At 42.9% G+C, this 15,185-nt stretch overlaps 1 protein-coding gene across 4 annotated transcripts in view; it reads right to left on the bottom strand.

Annotated features, from left to right (window-relative positions):
* Positions 1-1,796: 1,796 nt before the first annotated feature.
* rps6ka1 (ribosomal protein S6 kinase a, polypeptide 1) overlaps positions 1,797-15,185 on the bottom strand; it is a 49,376-nt gene continuing 35,987 nt past the window's right edge. For 2 of the 4 annotated variants that reach the window (XM_034576414.1, XM_034576415.1), the window contains exons 3-22: positions 13,167-13,283; positions 12,882-12,963; positions 11,384-11,464; positions 11,190-11,269; positions 10,931-11,037; positions 9,315-9,352; positions 8,338-8,480; positions 8,174-8,244; positions 7,968-8,056; positions 7,331-7,395; positions 7,118-7,220; positions 6,696-6,826; positions 6,212-6,337; positions 5,994-6,083; positions 5,739-5,897; positions 4,907-5,068; positions 4,694-4,770; positions 4,464-4,581; positions 4,228-4,365; positions 1,797-3,672 (exon numbers count right to left, since the gene is read on the bottom strand). In XM_034576414.1, the coding sequence (XP_034432305.1) occupies positions 3,550-3,672; positions 4,228-4,365; positions 4,464-4,581; positions 4,694-4,770; positions 4,907-5,068; positions 5,739-5,897; positions 5,994-6,083; positions 6,212-6,337; positions 6,696-6,826; positions 7,118-7,220; positions 7,331-7,395; positions 7,968-8,056; positions 8,174-8,244; positions 8,338-8,480; positions 9,315-9,352; positions 10,931-11,037; positions 11,190-11,269; positions 11,384-11,464; positions 12,882-12,963; positions 13,167-13,283 (2,100 nt within the window). In that variant the 3' untranslated portion in view covers positions 1,797-3,549. Of the gene's footprint in view, positions 3,673-4,227; positions 4,366-4,463; positions 4,582-4,693; positions 4,771-4,906; positions 5,069-5,738; positions 5,898-5,993; positions 6,084-6,211; positions 6,338-6,695; positions 6,827-7,117; positions 7,221-7,330; positions 7,396-7,967; positions 8,057-8,173; positions 8,245-8,337; positions 8,481-9,314; positions 9,353-10,930; positions 11,038-11,189; positions 11,270-11,383; positions 11,465-12,881; positions 12,964-13,166; positions 13,284-14,599; positions 15,022-15,185 lie in introns of those variants that run through there. The other 2 variants (XM_034576416.1, XM_034576413.1) reach the window with 2 other exon arrangements.

Here is a 15,185-nt window from a genome sequence, read left to right on the forward strand (position 1 = left end):
AAATGTCATAGAGCGGTGGAGTAGTTTTTGTGTAATCCTGCTCGCAAACAAATAATAAACAAACATACACAGATGTAACAAAAGCATAACCTCTGCAGAGTAAATAAGGGTAGCTGCACAAACCTGTGTTCGTGTCTGTGTGTGAGGAGCGTCAGTTGAGAACTGGGGGGGGGAGTTAGACATTGATTTGTGTCAGTACAGCTTGCATGTGCATTCAAGAGCAGGAAGTCATTAATTCCAGTGAATTACTGTTACGATAACATCACAGCACAGTGAGCAAAGCCCTTTGGAAAATGCTGCATATATATATATATATATATATATATATAGTGTATAAGTGTGTGTCTGTATAAATAAGTTAAGACTTAAGCATTTCTCTCGGACATGGCGGTGCACAGCACGTCAGTGGAATGCAGATGCAGCCCCACAGCAGGAGCAGCAGGAGCAGCAGCAGCTTCTGTGTGGCTGTTATGTAAGCGTGTGCTGCTGTGCATACAGTATGTGTTGATGCTACGGGTTGATACTGTAAAGCAGGACCTGCTGTGATGTGTTCATGGTGCAGGAAAGAAAGAACACGAGGGAGAGCAGGAAGAGAAGATGGAGTGAGATGACAGGATCCTACAGGCAGGAAGAAACAGATGGAGAGGTGCTGAAGCAGGAAGTCATTTGCATGCAGATGTTGTAGGTTTTCAACAGTGTGCATGTTTAACTATTGATTTGCATTTAAAAGACAGTTACAGACACAGAGTACTTCCTGTCCCTTTTTTCAAAACGGCTCAGATTTTTGTGTGAAGCTGTGATATTTGTTTTCCTGATACATTAAGATATTTAAGAGCAACAAGTAAGACCCTGGATAAATGACTGATTCAGATGAGTCGACAGCATGTGATGTCGTCTTTGACAGAAACGCATTCAACTCTGGGCCTGGATCCATTTGGCTCTTAACATGAAAACATCCTTACACTTTGACTCCCCCCAGTGCCCGGCAGAGGAACCACACCAGGCTGAGGACCCACAAGAAGGCAGGAGCTGAAGGTCAGATAACCAGGTGCATTATGGGGATGCACCAGGGCACCATTTTCTGTTCTGAGATCAGTTTCGATACAGGGCTCTCTGATGGATCTAGATATAAATCAGTGTGAAGGTAAGGAATTGCTGTGGTACTAAAGTCTGCAGAGCCCCATGACTGGATGTGACCAGTGGACTTTATAATATCTGTTAACCACATTACCTTAAAATCACAAATCAAAAACGTATATGTGCAAGATAGAAAGTCTCAGAGCATCAAACTCATTTCATAGTTAGTTGATAAATTAAAACTGCTCCTGTAGTAAAATGTTGTATGTGATGTACTCAAAGACAATATGTAAGTATGCGCTAAGTAACAGCTCCCCAAAACCAAATCATCTTGATCGCCCCCTGGTGGCTGGCTGCAGTATGGATCACAATCACCCCTTCCTCCATGTTAACAGATGGGAAAGGGAGCAAACTAACAACTCAAAGTACACCTCAAATACTTTTTCTCTAATATGGTTTATGAAATGTTAGATAATTTGTCCACACTGATGATTTTTCAAGTGTTTATTTATCTGGGAAGTTTCAAAGTTTGACTAAAAGGAAGAAAACATTGAAAGAGAAGCTGCTGTTGGTTGCATTACGGGAAATGTAGGCTCCAGCTCTTCTTTAGCTGAGTAGTGTCTTTGTATTTCTAATCTGTCATCTTTGGGTCCCTTAACTTAATAGAAGTGTAATAAAAAACAGTGGAGAACTCATTTTTACACAGAACAAGAGACACAGTTTGTCGTAGCAACTGAATTTTTAATATTCGTAAGATATAAAAATCTTCATCTTTATCATACAATAACATCTTACCATCAATTTAGTCAAAGGAGGGAGAGTTTTGCCACCAAACAATAATTATAATAGAACTTTGATCCCTTTTGAGGTAAGACAGCTGGTTCATATGTTAATTCAGCCGCAGCACAGGTCTGCCCTCCTACACGTGCACAGTATCTTCTGGCTGCATGGCTCGGGGTTCACGTGTTTTCCCATGTAAGACATTCTGCCTCACCTGTAGGCCGAGGCACCGAGCTGAAAGCAGGACCTACGCTCTGAGGCTACTTACAGTGACACATGCTCGTTAGGATTTCTCAAATTCACTGGGAGGAAAAGTCGGATAATTAACAGTCGGGTGTTAATCAATTAACACCAGACGGGTGAAGATACTCCACACTGAGAGGAGGCCCGTGTATGATTAACAACCAGTGACTTGACAGAGAATCTAAGGGAGGGGAGCGGCTGCGTCCGAGTGCTCGATTCCGTAAAGACGACGGTCCGCTCGTCCTCCCTACGTTTCCAAAACAGAAGAAGAGACCTGTGACGGCTTTGAGTCCACAGACTGTGATGTGCCCAGCATGTCTTTCACTATTTTAAATCAACACTTTCTTTGGACAAAAAGAAGAAAGAAACAACAACAAAAGCAGCCAACACAGGAAAACAGCATCCAATACGCATCATCCAAGAAACGAAATGGAGAAAACGAGAAAAGCAAGATAGCAAATATAGAGTTTTAACATGCCACACAGTTCCTTGGGCAAGTTTTCTTTCACAGAAAGCCACCTATTTTACTAGTTTTTGTAGTAATAAAAAATAACAGACAGTTGCCAGCGGGAGGACCAAGCAGAGTAAAGGGAGCGGAGAAACATGAAGCCACACGACGTCATCACATCACATGCACATGACCCTGCAGCATCCCGCAAGACTGTACACACTCATACACACACACACACAGCAAGTCATGCAACTGACACACACACACGCGCTCTCTGTAAAACAAAACAAAAGCATCGATTGACATTAACCAAAACATCAGCATTTGACATTTCCCAGAATCCCTGCGTTCTGTCTGTACCAAAGCCAAAGAGGCATTTATGGCAGAAATGTTTCATTTTCATATTAATAATGCTCTTTGAAAATAAACATTTAACAGCAGCTGGACAGTACTGTGGTGCGTGTGCCGTCGGCACAGGTTTGATTTGGCAGCACGACCGGTAATATAAAGCTCATCAACGTGACAGAAAAAAAGGACAAGAAGACGAACAACGGAACAGGCGGACGGACAGGCGTGCAGCAAGCTGAATGACAACCAATCACAGCAACGATGACGAGAGGAAAACTTTCATTGTCGCAATCGAAGAAGTGGCTGCACCACACACACACATACACACACGCACACATTCACACACAGCCACTTATACGTCTGCCAAAAACCCGCACACATTTTTTTGCCCTCATCACCCCCCCATCCATCTTTTCTTGTCCAAGGAGACTGACTAACGGCAGCTGATGAGCCCGAACAAGGAGGATGATAGCAGGAGCGGGACAACTGAGGTCACAAGGATGGAGGGGGGGCGAGGGATCAGGACCACAGTCGGTGTTCCTTGGCTGGTAAGTGACGTGTGGACAGTGAGTCCCCCCCCCCCGAGCAAGCTGACTGGGTGGTGCGGTTTTTGGTCAGTCTCCAGTGAGATGACTGGTGGTTTGGAGTCTCTACAGGGAGGTAGAGGGAAGCTTCTTGACGCGCCTCTGAGCCAGGAAGGAGCTCTCGATGGGCTTGAGCTCCGGAGTTGGTTGGGAGTTCTTCAGGGCGGAGTAGGTGGCAGCCATTGCACCCTGTGGATAAAAAAGGTGGTATATGAAATGGTTACTATCCAGAATGTGAGTTAGAAAAAGGAAGCCATTCAGTAATATAAAGACAGGCTGACCACTAGAGAATAAACCACCACGGAGGTTTTCACTTCCTTTCCAGATGAAAAAAAGAAAATCTGTCATGTTTAGGAGACTGGTATCTGACTTTTTAAATGTATTACATAATGGAACATTTTAAAAAGTTGTAAATATTAACAATGTCGGCAAAGGGAACATTTTTAACTTTCAGTGCAACATAAATCATGTGGCAGCAATGTAGGCTAATTCAAAAATCTTAAGTGGTGGTCACAGTTTTTTGTTTCTACAAACTATACATTGTATTTTTTATTCTTTTTGCCATATTAAAAATAAAACATATTTACGTATTAGCCAAACCACTGTGATTAATTAAGATATTAAAACTGTCAAGCACCTTGTAATATTGTATTTGTAGAACAACTAAATATGTGAAATATCTACTCTGATCAGCCACAGGCTCGGGCCCCCTCTACATTTTCAGAGAATGCTCTCAGCCGTTACCTTGACCAGTTTGGGGTCCTGGTGTGGGAGCTGGCTGTTGGGTAGTTTGTCCCTCTGGACGATCCAGGGGTGCTTGAGGACCTGCTTGGCAGTCAGTCTCTGATGAGGGTCCACATGAAGCATCTTGGACACGAGCTCCTACAGGGAAAACACACATTAACTGTGGCACTGACGGGCAGACATGCTCCTGTCTGACTGAGCTACAGAAACAAAAAAGAGCAAATTTGGAGTTTAACCTTGGCAGCATCAGACACAGTGTCCCAGTTTCCGCCGATCAGGCTGAAGCGGCCGCTGCCTATCCTGCTCAGAATCTCATTGGGGGTGTCCTCTGGTCCGTTGGCAAATGGAGTGAAACTGGAGGAAGTTAAAGTTAGACAGATGATATGGACAGATGATAGATTGAGTATGAAGAGCAGTGAGAAATAGAGTTTCAGTTTCAGTTTCATACGAGAGTGTTTTTATTTACCCAGCCAGCATGGTGTAGAGTAAGACTCCCAGACTCCAGATGTCGCATCCTTCATCGTAGCCCTGACGCTTCAACACCTGTAACGTAGTCAGAGACAGTCGCGCGTTGTATTTCAGGGTCTAACACAGTTAACAGTTTAAATCCACATCAAGACACAGACACAGCCTCGACTCCTACAAATGAGGAGAGATGGTCTACATGTGGCCCGCTCACCTCGGGGGCCACAAAGTTAGCGGTGTAGCAGGGCGTCATCAGCAGGCCGTTGTTGGCCCGCAGCTGCTTAGCGAAGCCGAAGTCACAGATCCTGATTGACTCTGGATTCCCCGACTCGTCCACATAGAGGATGTTACTGGGCTTCAGGTCTCTGTGCACCACCTGGAGGACAAGAGGACACAGGACGGGGGGGGATAATCAGGATTTGTATTTTTTAAAGAACCAGATTTGATATCCACATTCATCCCAAAAGCTTCGATTTCTGAATAGTGAATGCACCTACGAGTAAAAGACAATAAATTATGAAAACAAAGAGAAGGGAAAATAATATTTTGCAATTGTTCTTTTTGCTTTTGACTTTTGTATTATTTTCATTTTAAATCAGATGATACTCATTTTCTTAAAACTCAAACTGGCATTGAATCTAAAATAATGGATTCATATTTTATAATTATTTCATAAATTATAAAATTGAAAAGAAAAAAGTCACAAAATGTGTCAGAAGCGATTACATAAATATTTCCCTCAGGATATAAATCACTACTAAGTGGTAAATTGACTATTTATATAACACTTTTCCAGTCTTAGCCTTCAGGCAAAATTTTGGGGTTCAGAATGCAGATTACAGGAGCCGAGAATCGAACCACCGACCTTCTGGTTAATGGACAACCCTCTCTCTCCATTTTTTCCCCCAAATAGCAGATTTAAATCATAGTTTTATTCAATTTGATTTGTTGCCCTTGGTATGTTGAGGAATCACAATGTGCAAACTGGATGTGTGGTAAAGAAAGAGTAAAGGGGCACAGGGGTTCAGCGCTGTGTTGGTGCTCACCCCCTGTGAGTGCAGGTACTCCGCGGTCTTGGTGATGGTGTGAAGCACAGCGCTGGCCTCTCGCTCCGAGAAGAACTTCTGTTTGAGGATCCGATCGAGCAGCTCGCCACCGCGCATCAGCTCCGTCACCAGGAACACCTGCTTACCGTTGTCGTACACCTGGGACGGAAAACGCACAAGCGATGATATCACCAACTGTGACATTCAGAGCACTCCAGGGAAATAATACTGTGACATAAATGCTTCTATCCTCACATCCTTCAGTGTAATGATGTTGGGGTGTTGTCCATATCGAAGCAGAATCTCTATCTCCTCAGAGGGGTCTGTGCTGGTCTTGTCAATCATCTGTCAATCAAGGAAAAAACAGCCACATTAATAAAGAATAACGAAGGTCTAGTATTCTGTACATAACATCTTTCATGAAGTGGAACACCAGACATAGAGTTGTGATTGCTCCGTTTGTGCGTTCGTACCTTGACGGCGTATTCTGTGTTGGTGGCTTTGTGAACGCAGCGTTTGCAAACGGAGAAGGAGCCCATGCCGATATCTTCCTTTAGTACGTAGCCGTCGCTGAACAGCAGGTTCTTCCCGTGTAGCTGCTGCAAGAGGACGAGTAGATAGAAGAGCGGTGGTGAGGGGGGGGAGGCGTGACCGACTGACAGAGCTGACAAGGTAGAAGGATGTTGATGGGTGTTGGCAAAGGAGCTGGATCTATTTCTGGCAACCCCTCTCTCTTTGTAAAACGGTGTCTGTCAGTCTAACACAGTTAATCAGTGATCCTGTCAGGCGTGAAACAGTCATCTGGAGTCGCTTCACTCCTCCATACCTCCTATCTGCCTCACACGCACCTCACACATTGTATCTGCCCTTTTCTCCCTCCTCCATCACGTCTTCATTCACAGAAACTGCTATCTAACACGTCTAACTGTGTCGTTTGTGAAACAGCCGCAGTCTGACCTGGACCACCGGATGTGGCGGAGGCTGCACTGGCTCCACCAAACCCTCCTCGTCCAACAGAGTCGACGCGATGAAACTGAAGCCTCGGAAAAGCTGGTGAGCTCCGGCACTTGGGGGCACGCCAGGCGAGTCTGTAATACAGTAATGCAACAAGGTCAAGTGTTAGGGAGAAAAGGGGAGACTGGAGTTGTTAATGTTCATAAAGGCCACTGCAATAAACCACACTTATAGCTCATTTATTCTTTACGAGCATCGTAATAATTAAGTATTACTGCGTTTTAATGGCGCTGTAAGTGCAACTGTCTCCTTTAAATGAAGTCCTGTATTGATTTGTGTTTTCAGCTGAGGGGGGGAAATTGCTGCCGCTCTCGGGGAGGAAATCCTGATAGGAAATAGACATGGATGGAGCTTTGACCTCTGACCTTTAGGGGTGCGGGAGGTGAACTCGGAGTCAAAGTAGAATGTGTCGTCTGGTCGCGCCACCGCCGGCCTGAATGGAGGCTTTGCTTCTCTCCTGAAGAGTTTCTGAAAAGAATAAAAAGGACCTTTACTCTCACCATACAACTGAGTAGAGAATATCACTGAAAACCCTCCCATTGTAGTTTTTCAATGTGCGCATATTAAAATATTCTCACATTCCAGTCTATGGTGGAGTAGAAACCGTGTCGTTTGATCTCCTCTGCACCGTCAGCACCAGATCCTGTGAATGAAACATCAACATTTAGCAGCAGGAATCTCAACCATGTTTCTGAAGAAAGACAAGGACAGTTTGACCCCTTTTCTCAAAAAAAAGCATATATGTTATGCTTTTTTTCCCCTTTCAATATTCAAGAGCGTTGTGTTCCAGTTTAATTTCAGGTTCTGTAACGCTCTCACTTGAAACCCTGCGCTCACACTCAAATATACCATGCTTGTGCTTAGATTTCCTGCCGGACTCCCACTCTATGAGGGTATCGTTGTTTTTCTTCAAGCACACAGATGAGAAGCCGGTGAAAGATGTGGAGGACAGGAGTACATGAACCCAATTAAACTACCCAACCGTACGGGACTCTCAAAGACATAAAGCCAGCGCACCCACAACGAGGGCAGGACAATTCCCCCTATATATGAATATATGAGCGCAAGCGAAGGGTTTTGAGTGAGAGCGTTACAAAATCTAAACATTAAACTCCCCCTTTAACTGAAAGACCAACGCTCTTGAGTAAAGAAAGGAAAAATAACCTCATAACACGCTGCCCTCTGCGATAATCATGTTCCTGATATGAAACTAACCCAGTCTGTTGCAAGGGTTCCTCTTGAACAAAGACCTTAGCAGCGACTGGGCCTCTGAACTCAGGAACTGAGGCATTCCCAGACGCGCCCTGCAGAGAGAGACAGACGACACACAGCTTACGTTATGACACTTGAAATTGAGCGGAGGCGTTTTTAAAAAGCTTCTGGCTTCTGTGTGATGATTCCTCCCTGCAGAGGACGCTCACTTCAGAATGAGGCTCATCGTTTCTTTGCGGTCCTTCCCTTGAAATGGCAGCGCTCCTGTCAACATCTCAAACTGGAGGAGACAATACACAACACACATTTACAATCTAGAGCTCTGACTCGCACACAAACACAAACACGTTAAAGATTGTTTTATTTTTTTTACCATCAGTACTCCGTATGACCACCAGTCTGCGCTGTGGGTGTGTCCCTGCCTGTTCACAACCTCTGGTGCCATGTACTCCACAGTGCCACAGAAGGAATACGCTTTCTTCTCATGATCGATGGCTTCTTTACACAAACCAAAATCTGGGGAAAAAAAACACATCACACAGTCAGTCTCCCTCTCCCACTCTCTCTCTTCTTTCATCCCCCTTTTAGCCCAGCTCTCCTCTCTCCCCCATGTCTCTCCTCTCTCCCCCATGTCTCTCCTCTCTCCCCCATGTCTCTCCTCTCTCCTCTCATTCAAACCGGTTGTGGCAGATGTCCGCCCATCATGGGACTGGTTTTGCTCGTGGCTTCTCCCCTTGAAAAGTGTTTTTCTCCACAGTCGTGTGGGAACTGGGTTTCTCGATAATATTGTACAGTCCAGACCTTAATCTATAAAGTGAGATACCTTGAGATAGTGTATGTTGGGATTTAGAGCTACACAAATTAAGTTTTCATCATTCTGAATAGGCTATAGATTTCTTTTGTGTCTAATTTAACAGCACCTTTCCCCACAATATTTTAACTACCAATAAACTGAAGTTTAATCTGCAATGTAAAAGCAGGAGGATATTTCATCTCACAACACTTTCTACTTTGCCTCTGACCCTTGTGACTTGTTGTATTGCTTCTCTAAAACCTCCCAAGTTCACCTTTGGTTCAATGGCGGATAAATAAACGGCTGCGATTATGGTCGACAGTGAGATAATGTGTAATAATTAACTTGGGTATACAGGCCCATGTGCAGGAATCATGAGTCACTGTGATAAAGCTGCCACCACACTGTGAGTAATGGAGGTCAACGAGTTGGACCAGGAAGGTAGAGGTGTGTGTGTGTGTGTGTGTGTGTGTGTGTGTGTGTGTGTGTGTGTGTGTGTGTGTGTGTGTGTGTGTGTGTGTGTGTGTGTGTGTGTGTGTGTGTAGGAGGAGACTCACCTGTGAGTTTGATATGTCCCTCCTCATCCAGGAGAATACTGGAAGAAAATATTGTTAAATGTTAGAAAATGAACGTCTGAGAAGGTGTGAACGTTTCTCTTCTTGTGAAATGACACGCTGCAGACACTGGTATCAATTTAGTCTAAATTCATCCAGCCTCGTTTTAATGTAGTCTTGAGTTATCATGGACAAAATGTAATAAACACCAACTTCATTTATAGAGCACTTTTCAACAGAGTACAAAGTTCTGCACAACAAGAAAACAAAACAATAAAATACAGAAGGATGTACATAAATAATAATGGTAATAATGATAATAGAGATAAAGAGCAATAATAACCTGTGTCACAAGTTAATGTAGGAATATGGCTTATGAAAAAGTATATTTTTAAAAGAAGACACTGCCTCAGACAACCTAATTTCCTCAGGCAGTTCCTTCCAGAACCCTGAGGCCCTGATGGCAAGGGCTCTGTCGCCCCTTTAGTTTTCAGCCTAGAATCAGAAAATGACGGCAGACTTTTGCCCTAGATCGAAAGCTGCGCAGGAGTAAATTGGGAATTTAAAGATCAGAGATCCAGACCATGAAGACCATACAATTTCTGTATCAATCCGATAACCTATGTAAATAAAAATCAGGTGTGATGTGATGTCTTACTGTAGAAAACTGTTTGATAACTGCGTTTATATCCTGTTCTACTGCAAACATGAGGGTGTGCGTACAGGCTACAAGCTGCAGAGGTTGGGGAGTGAATATCCGCAGCTGGCGGATCTAATGTGCCATAAAGAAAAGCAATTAAAATGTAGAGAAGAAGACAACAAGCTGCTGTAAACAACGCAAGGTCCAAAACAAAAAGGGGCTTCACAAGCGTTTAATGAGGTAGGTTTGCATTCATAATGCTCGTTAGTGAGGAATGATAATTCCATATGTTCAAAATGCTAATTAAAAAACCCACCAGGTGAAGTTAGAGTAGAATAACAAGAAAATAATTTTGATACAAATCGAAACACTGAATAAAAACCTCATCACGGTTTGTCCGGGTTATTGGATTCATTTATTAGATTAATCCAAATAAAAAAGATTTTCCACAAGGATTATAAGAATGTATTTGACTTGAGTTGAATAGATGCGGATGTAGTCTCCGGATATTTGACTCTATAAAAGGTAAAACTTGATGATCGGTGAAGTTTAAACCTGTCTGCACTCATGTGGATATTTAGCATATTTGGCCTCGTCGACGCTCAATCAGCATTTGAAGTCACTAAAATAGAGATTTTTTAAAAACACCATCTGAAGAGCAGATAAGCAAAATCTTTCTGTGAATCCGTGTGCACATGTAAAACACAGCATTTGGGAAATGATGGTGTCACAGCTTACTTTGTGCATGCCCACTGTTGCTTTGTGTAGTGAACATGCACCAGGAACAACGATGATGGCGGCTGATACAGGTTTCACTACCTTTGCTTATCACTGGTAGGTCTAATTACAAGATTGCCGCTTAATTTAGCACCACTGCACCACGTCGACATTCACAGGCGTACAAGAGACATTAAAATATGCATTCGCTTGTGTGTGTGTGTGTGTTTGTGTGTTTTCAGTTTGTCTACTTTGTTCTTACTTCTCAGGCTTCAGGTCTCTGTAAATGATGCCCAGGCTGTGGAGATGGTCCAGTCCTAAGGCCAGCTCTGCCAGATAAAACTTCACATCCTCCTCTGTGAACATCACCTGGGAGCCGCACCAGCATGAAACAAGGAAAAAGAATAAAAGCACAAGAGTGAGAGAATGCAGAATAGTTACATAAATGTTTATTATCAAGTGAGATAAATGCCTGCAGAAAAAAAAGCCTGTAAAAACATCACAATATAAATGTCTCTCACCTCCTTCGAGAGTCTCGTGAAGAGGTCTCCTCCTCTGAGGAAGTCCAGGATCAAGTACAACTTTCCTTCGGTTTGGAATGCTGCAAATATATAAAAGTCTCATTCAGAAACGTGACAAAACAGAATCAGTAGATCCATTAAAATGTTTTCGAGGTGTAGGAGGTAAAAATAAATGAACCTTCAGGCCGACTCACCATAGTGCAGTTTGACGACAAACGGATGGTTGACGTCTGCCAGAATGTCTCTCTCCATCTTGGTCCTCACACGGTCTCTCACTGAGGGATAAGAATACTGTTTAGTGTGTGTGTGGTTTTAGTGAGTGCGAGTTCAAATTTAACACAAACTTTATTATTTCAAAGACAGAGCATAACAATCCTCTGGTAATTGTTGTCATTAGAGCCCAACTGATGTTTTTTAATAAAATACAGTCCGTGTTAAATTTATACTCATATATATCAACTTTAATAAATTTACAAACTTTATTATAAATGAAAAGAAAGCACAAATACAACCAAATATAAGAACTTTAATTCATTAAAATAAAAGTTATCATACCAGTAAATCAGTACGGCTCTTGTCATTTTGGGATAAATGGATTTTTTAAAAATCAAAACAGGTGGTCGAGCATTTCTCAATGAAGTAAAAGTACAAAAAACAGGTTGAGTGATTCATTGCTGTGTGAGTCATCGTTGCTGTTTCCCAGCAAATGATCGTGTTCATTACACTGTGTTCTAACTAAATGTTGAGTAAAGTGGATTCAACACAATAAACCAAATGTTCACGTGAACAAAAACTGAGCTTGAGAGATGATGCAAATAAAATGTGTAAATCCGCTCAACTGAAACTAACCACATACATTTGGTTGAACTATGTGAACAAATCCTCATGTTTATCAGGAAGACGACTGAGACCACACCTCTGTGCAATGGTGACAATGTCACAAAGAGCTGCGGTGGTCTACAACATATGCTTCACAACATAGCACTGAGAGTGTGTGTCTTTGAGTTACAGGAAAAGCACACACCCTCCAATGTGAAACTGAGGGTATCGTCTCCTGAAGAAGAAAAATCAATGAACGCACCAGCCAAAAAGAAAGAGCTTTCTGAAATCGCCCCATCTCAGAGACGACCGAATGCAGATCTACAGATGAAATAAATACACAGCTCTAACTGATGATTATCTGGACTATGCATTCATCTATTTAAGAGATCACGATGTCAGAAAATTGTTTAAAACGCTCATCGCAATTTCTTTCAACTGACCCAAATCCAAAAATATTTTTAATTGCGAAGATATAAGAATGAGAAATGCAGCAAATTGTGACACTGACAAACCTAGAATCTGTGAATTATTTGGTTCGGAATCCTTTTTTTGACATTCAATTGTCTCGCAACACGAAATAAAGACAAACACGGGGCTTTAATCACAGCAATTATAATGAAATGTTTGTTATTTCATCTGCTCCCCTCTAAACGGAGATGTGTCCCATCAACCTTCTGCACACGATGATGGGTTCAGACAGGTTTAGAAGGTCGTCAGCTGGGGTCATGAAAATCCCCCTTCTGGGAAATGTCATGACCACAAAGCCAGCATTTCAATACTGCCCCCCCAGCATTTCATACTGCCCCCCCAGCATTTCATACTGCCCCCCCCTGCGATGACACCATTCAGTCACCTCCCACGCTGCAGTACCTTTGAGTGTGGCCTTCTTCAGGACCTTCATGGCATAGAGCTGGTTGTCATCTGGAGGGGTCACCTTTCGCACCAGGAACACCTGCAACATGCACCACAAAACAAAAAACCCCTGGTTATATCAGATTCAGGATTTAGAGGCTGAGAAAACAAAAGGGAGCCGCAGAAAGAGCAGGACAGATTCATTTGAATGGTCATTTTTATACACGTGTATAAAAACTAAGGAGACATTACAGTTGGTAGTAAATAAATAAAGAAGTACAAGAAAATGAAAGCTTGTGTTACCTTGCCAAAAGACCCCTGTCCCAACACTTTGAGCAGCTCAAACTGAGAGGCGTCGGCCTTCTCGGATCCCTCTTTGACCACATGAGTAATGTTGATCTCCTTGATGTCGCCATCTTCCTGAAGAGTGCAAAACAAAAACAGTTGGAACGTAAAACAGTCAGCGACCACAGAACGAATGACTAAGATACTGTGTGTGTTTGTTAGCGTGTGTGAAGAAGCTGTAAATAGCAGTTCATCAAAATAAAACTTGTCAGAAAGAGGAAGCACAGTAACGTGTCGATTGCACCCTGTGGGTAAAGTGTGACTTTTCTTTAAAGAGCTTACTGGAAATAAAGATGACTGTACAATAAAATGGAAGTATATAAATGCTGCACTCTATAAAAAGGTGCAATGCAAAAGGCCTACAACTTTTCAGGTTCTTGCACTGGGGTGGAGCAGCTGATCTGAGACTCACAGGTCATCAGCAACCCCCCCAAAAGAAACGCAGCAAAGCATCAGCAGCAGCAAACCTCATCTACAACAACATCAAGTCACTTTCTGGAGACGGAGTTCTCAGCATTCATAATCCTGGCCGACACTGAGGCAACAACATTATTCTTACCCTGCAGACAGCATTTTAAATTTAACAGTGTGGTTAGAAGGGAAACTGCTTTTCAGCTTCTACCTGCTACTTGCAGGGTTTAACTTCAAAATGTGTGGCTAGAAAGTGGGACATCTTCCCTGTTCTACAGTTTATCCCTTGAGTTTGTCCTTTGCAGATCTTCATGTGTGGTTTTATAATAGTAGCTGAATAGCTGAGAAAATGTTAAAGTAGACTTTAAAATGTTATGTTAAAACAGTGTTGAATTGAAGAGCTGACTTGACGGATAACGTGATAGTGAATAGTCTTTCACAGCATTTATCAAGGAAAAGCATCACAAATGTGAAGTTGCAGAACATTAAAAAAAAAAGGGCAGGGCAATAAAACAGTATGGACAATTACCGCAATATCATTTCCATCAATAGTATTATAACAGGTTCACCATATATTGATCATCCATTATGTGAGTGAGGAGGTATACATAGTGTTTGTAGAATTAAGAAAAATAAAGTTATGTAATTATGACATGTAATAAAAAGATGGAGCCGTGTAATTTTAAAGACAGATTCACCAATGATGACATGATAAAAAGATTTGACAACACACTGTCAGCAACCAACACTACAGACCACTATTTGACAACAGGAAACCAGAGCGGGTTGAGCTCAAAGGCGTTCAGCTGCAGCAGCTTTTTTTTTCTGTAACGACCACAAAAAGAACAGTAAAGTTGTTTTTGCACTTTGCAGCGTTAATAAATCCCAGTTCCCTGCCTCTACCTTTACAAATTACCGAGCTTAAAAGGATAAAAAAAACGGCTCTCTGGAGACGACAGCCTGACAAAGTGTCACTTTACCGTCCAGGGGTTCCCCGGTGCGGGTAAAGTGTCGGTGCTGATGCCTGTTGCAGCTGTTGAAGTGGAGTGAGAAGGGCTGCTGGTCAGAGCCTTGTTCCTTCTGGACAGGTAGAGGGTCAGCAGGTTGAACAGGTTGAACTTCCTCTTGTCCTTCTCCATCTCAGCATTTCCCAGACTGTTTTATCATCCTCACCGTGTCCAAGGCAAACACCGTACCTCGCGTATAAATCAACTCAAACCTCACCTCATCTCGCCAAGCGCTCACTTTACACCCATGTTAGGGTTAGTTCTGTGGACCGCAGGTAAATATGGAGTCCCTCAGGCTGTGACCTTTCTCTACTCTCTCTGCAGGGCCAGGGGCCTCCTGCGATATTTCTTTATTAACTCTTCATCTTCATTTTATCTTCCACTATCCCTCCTGTCCTCCGTCTGTCTCTCTCTCTCTCTGTTGGTCGGATGAGCCTGGTGTGCCCCCTGTGACTGAGTGCATCTGTAGTGAACTGGAACCAAAGCATGCAGGAAGGAAGAGCCTGCGCTTATTCTCACAGTCTTGCACCCAACCAGGCCCACACACAAACACACATCT

The sequence above is a fragment of the Hippoglossus hippoglossus genome, chromosome 22 (assembly GCF_009819705.1).
Source record: "Hippoglossus hippoglossus isolate fHipHip1 chromosome 22, fHipHip1.pri, whole genome shotgun sequence".
Taxonomy (NCBI): domain Eukaryota; kingdom Metazoa; phylum Chordata; class Actinopteri; order Pleuronectiformes; family Pleuronectidae; genus Hippoglossus; species Hippoglossus hippoglossus.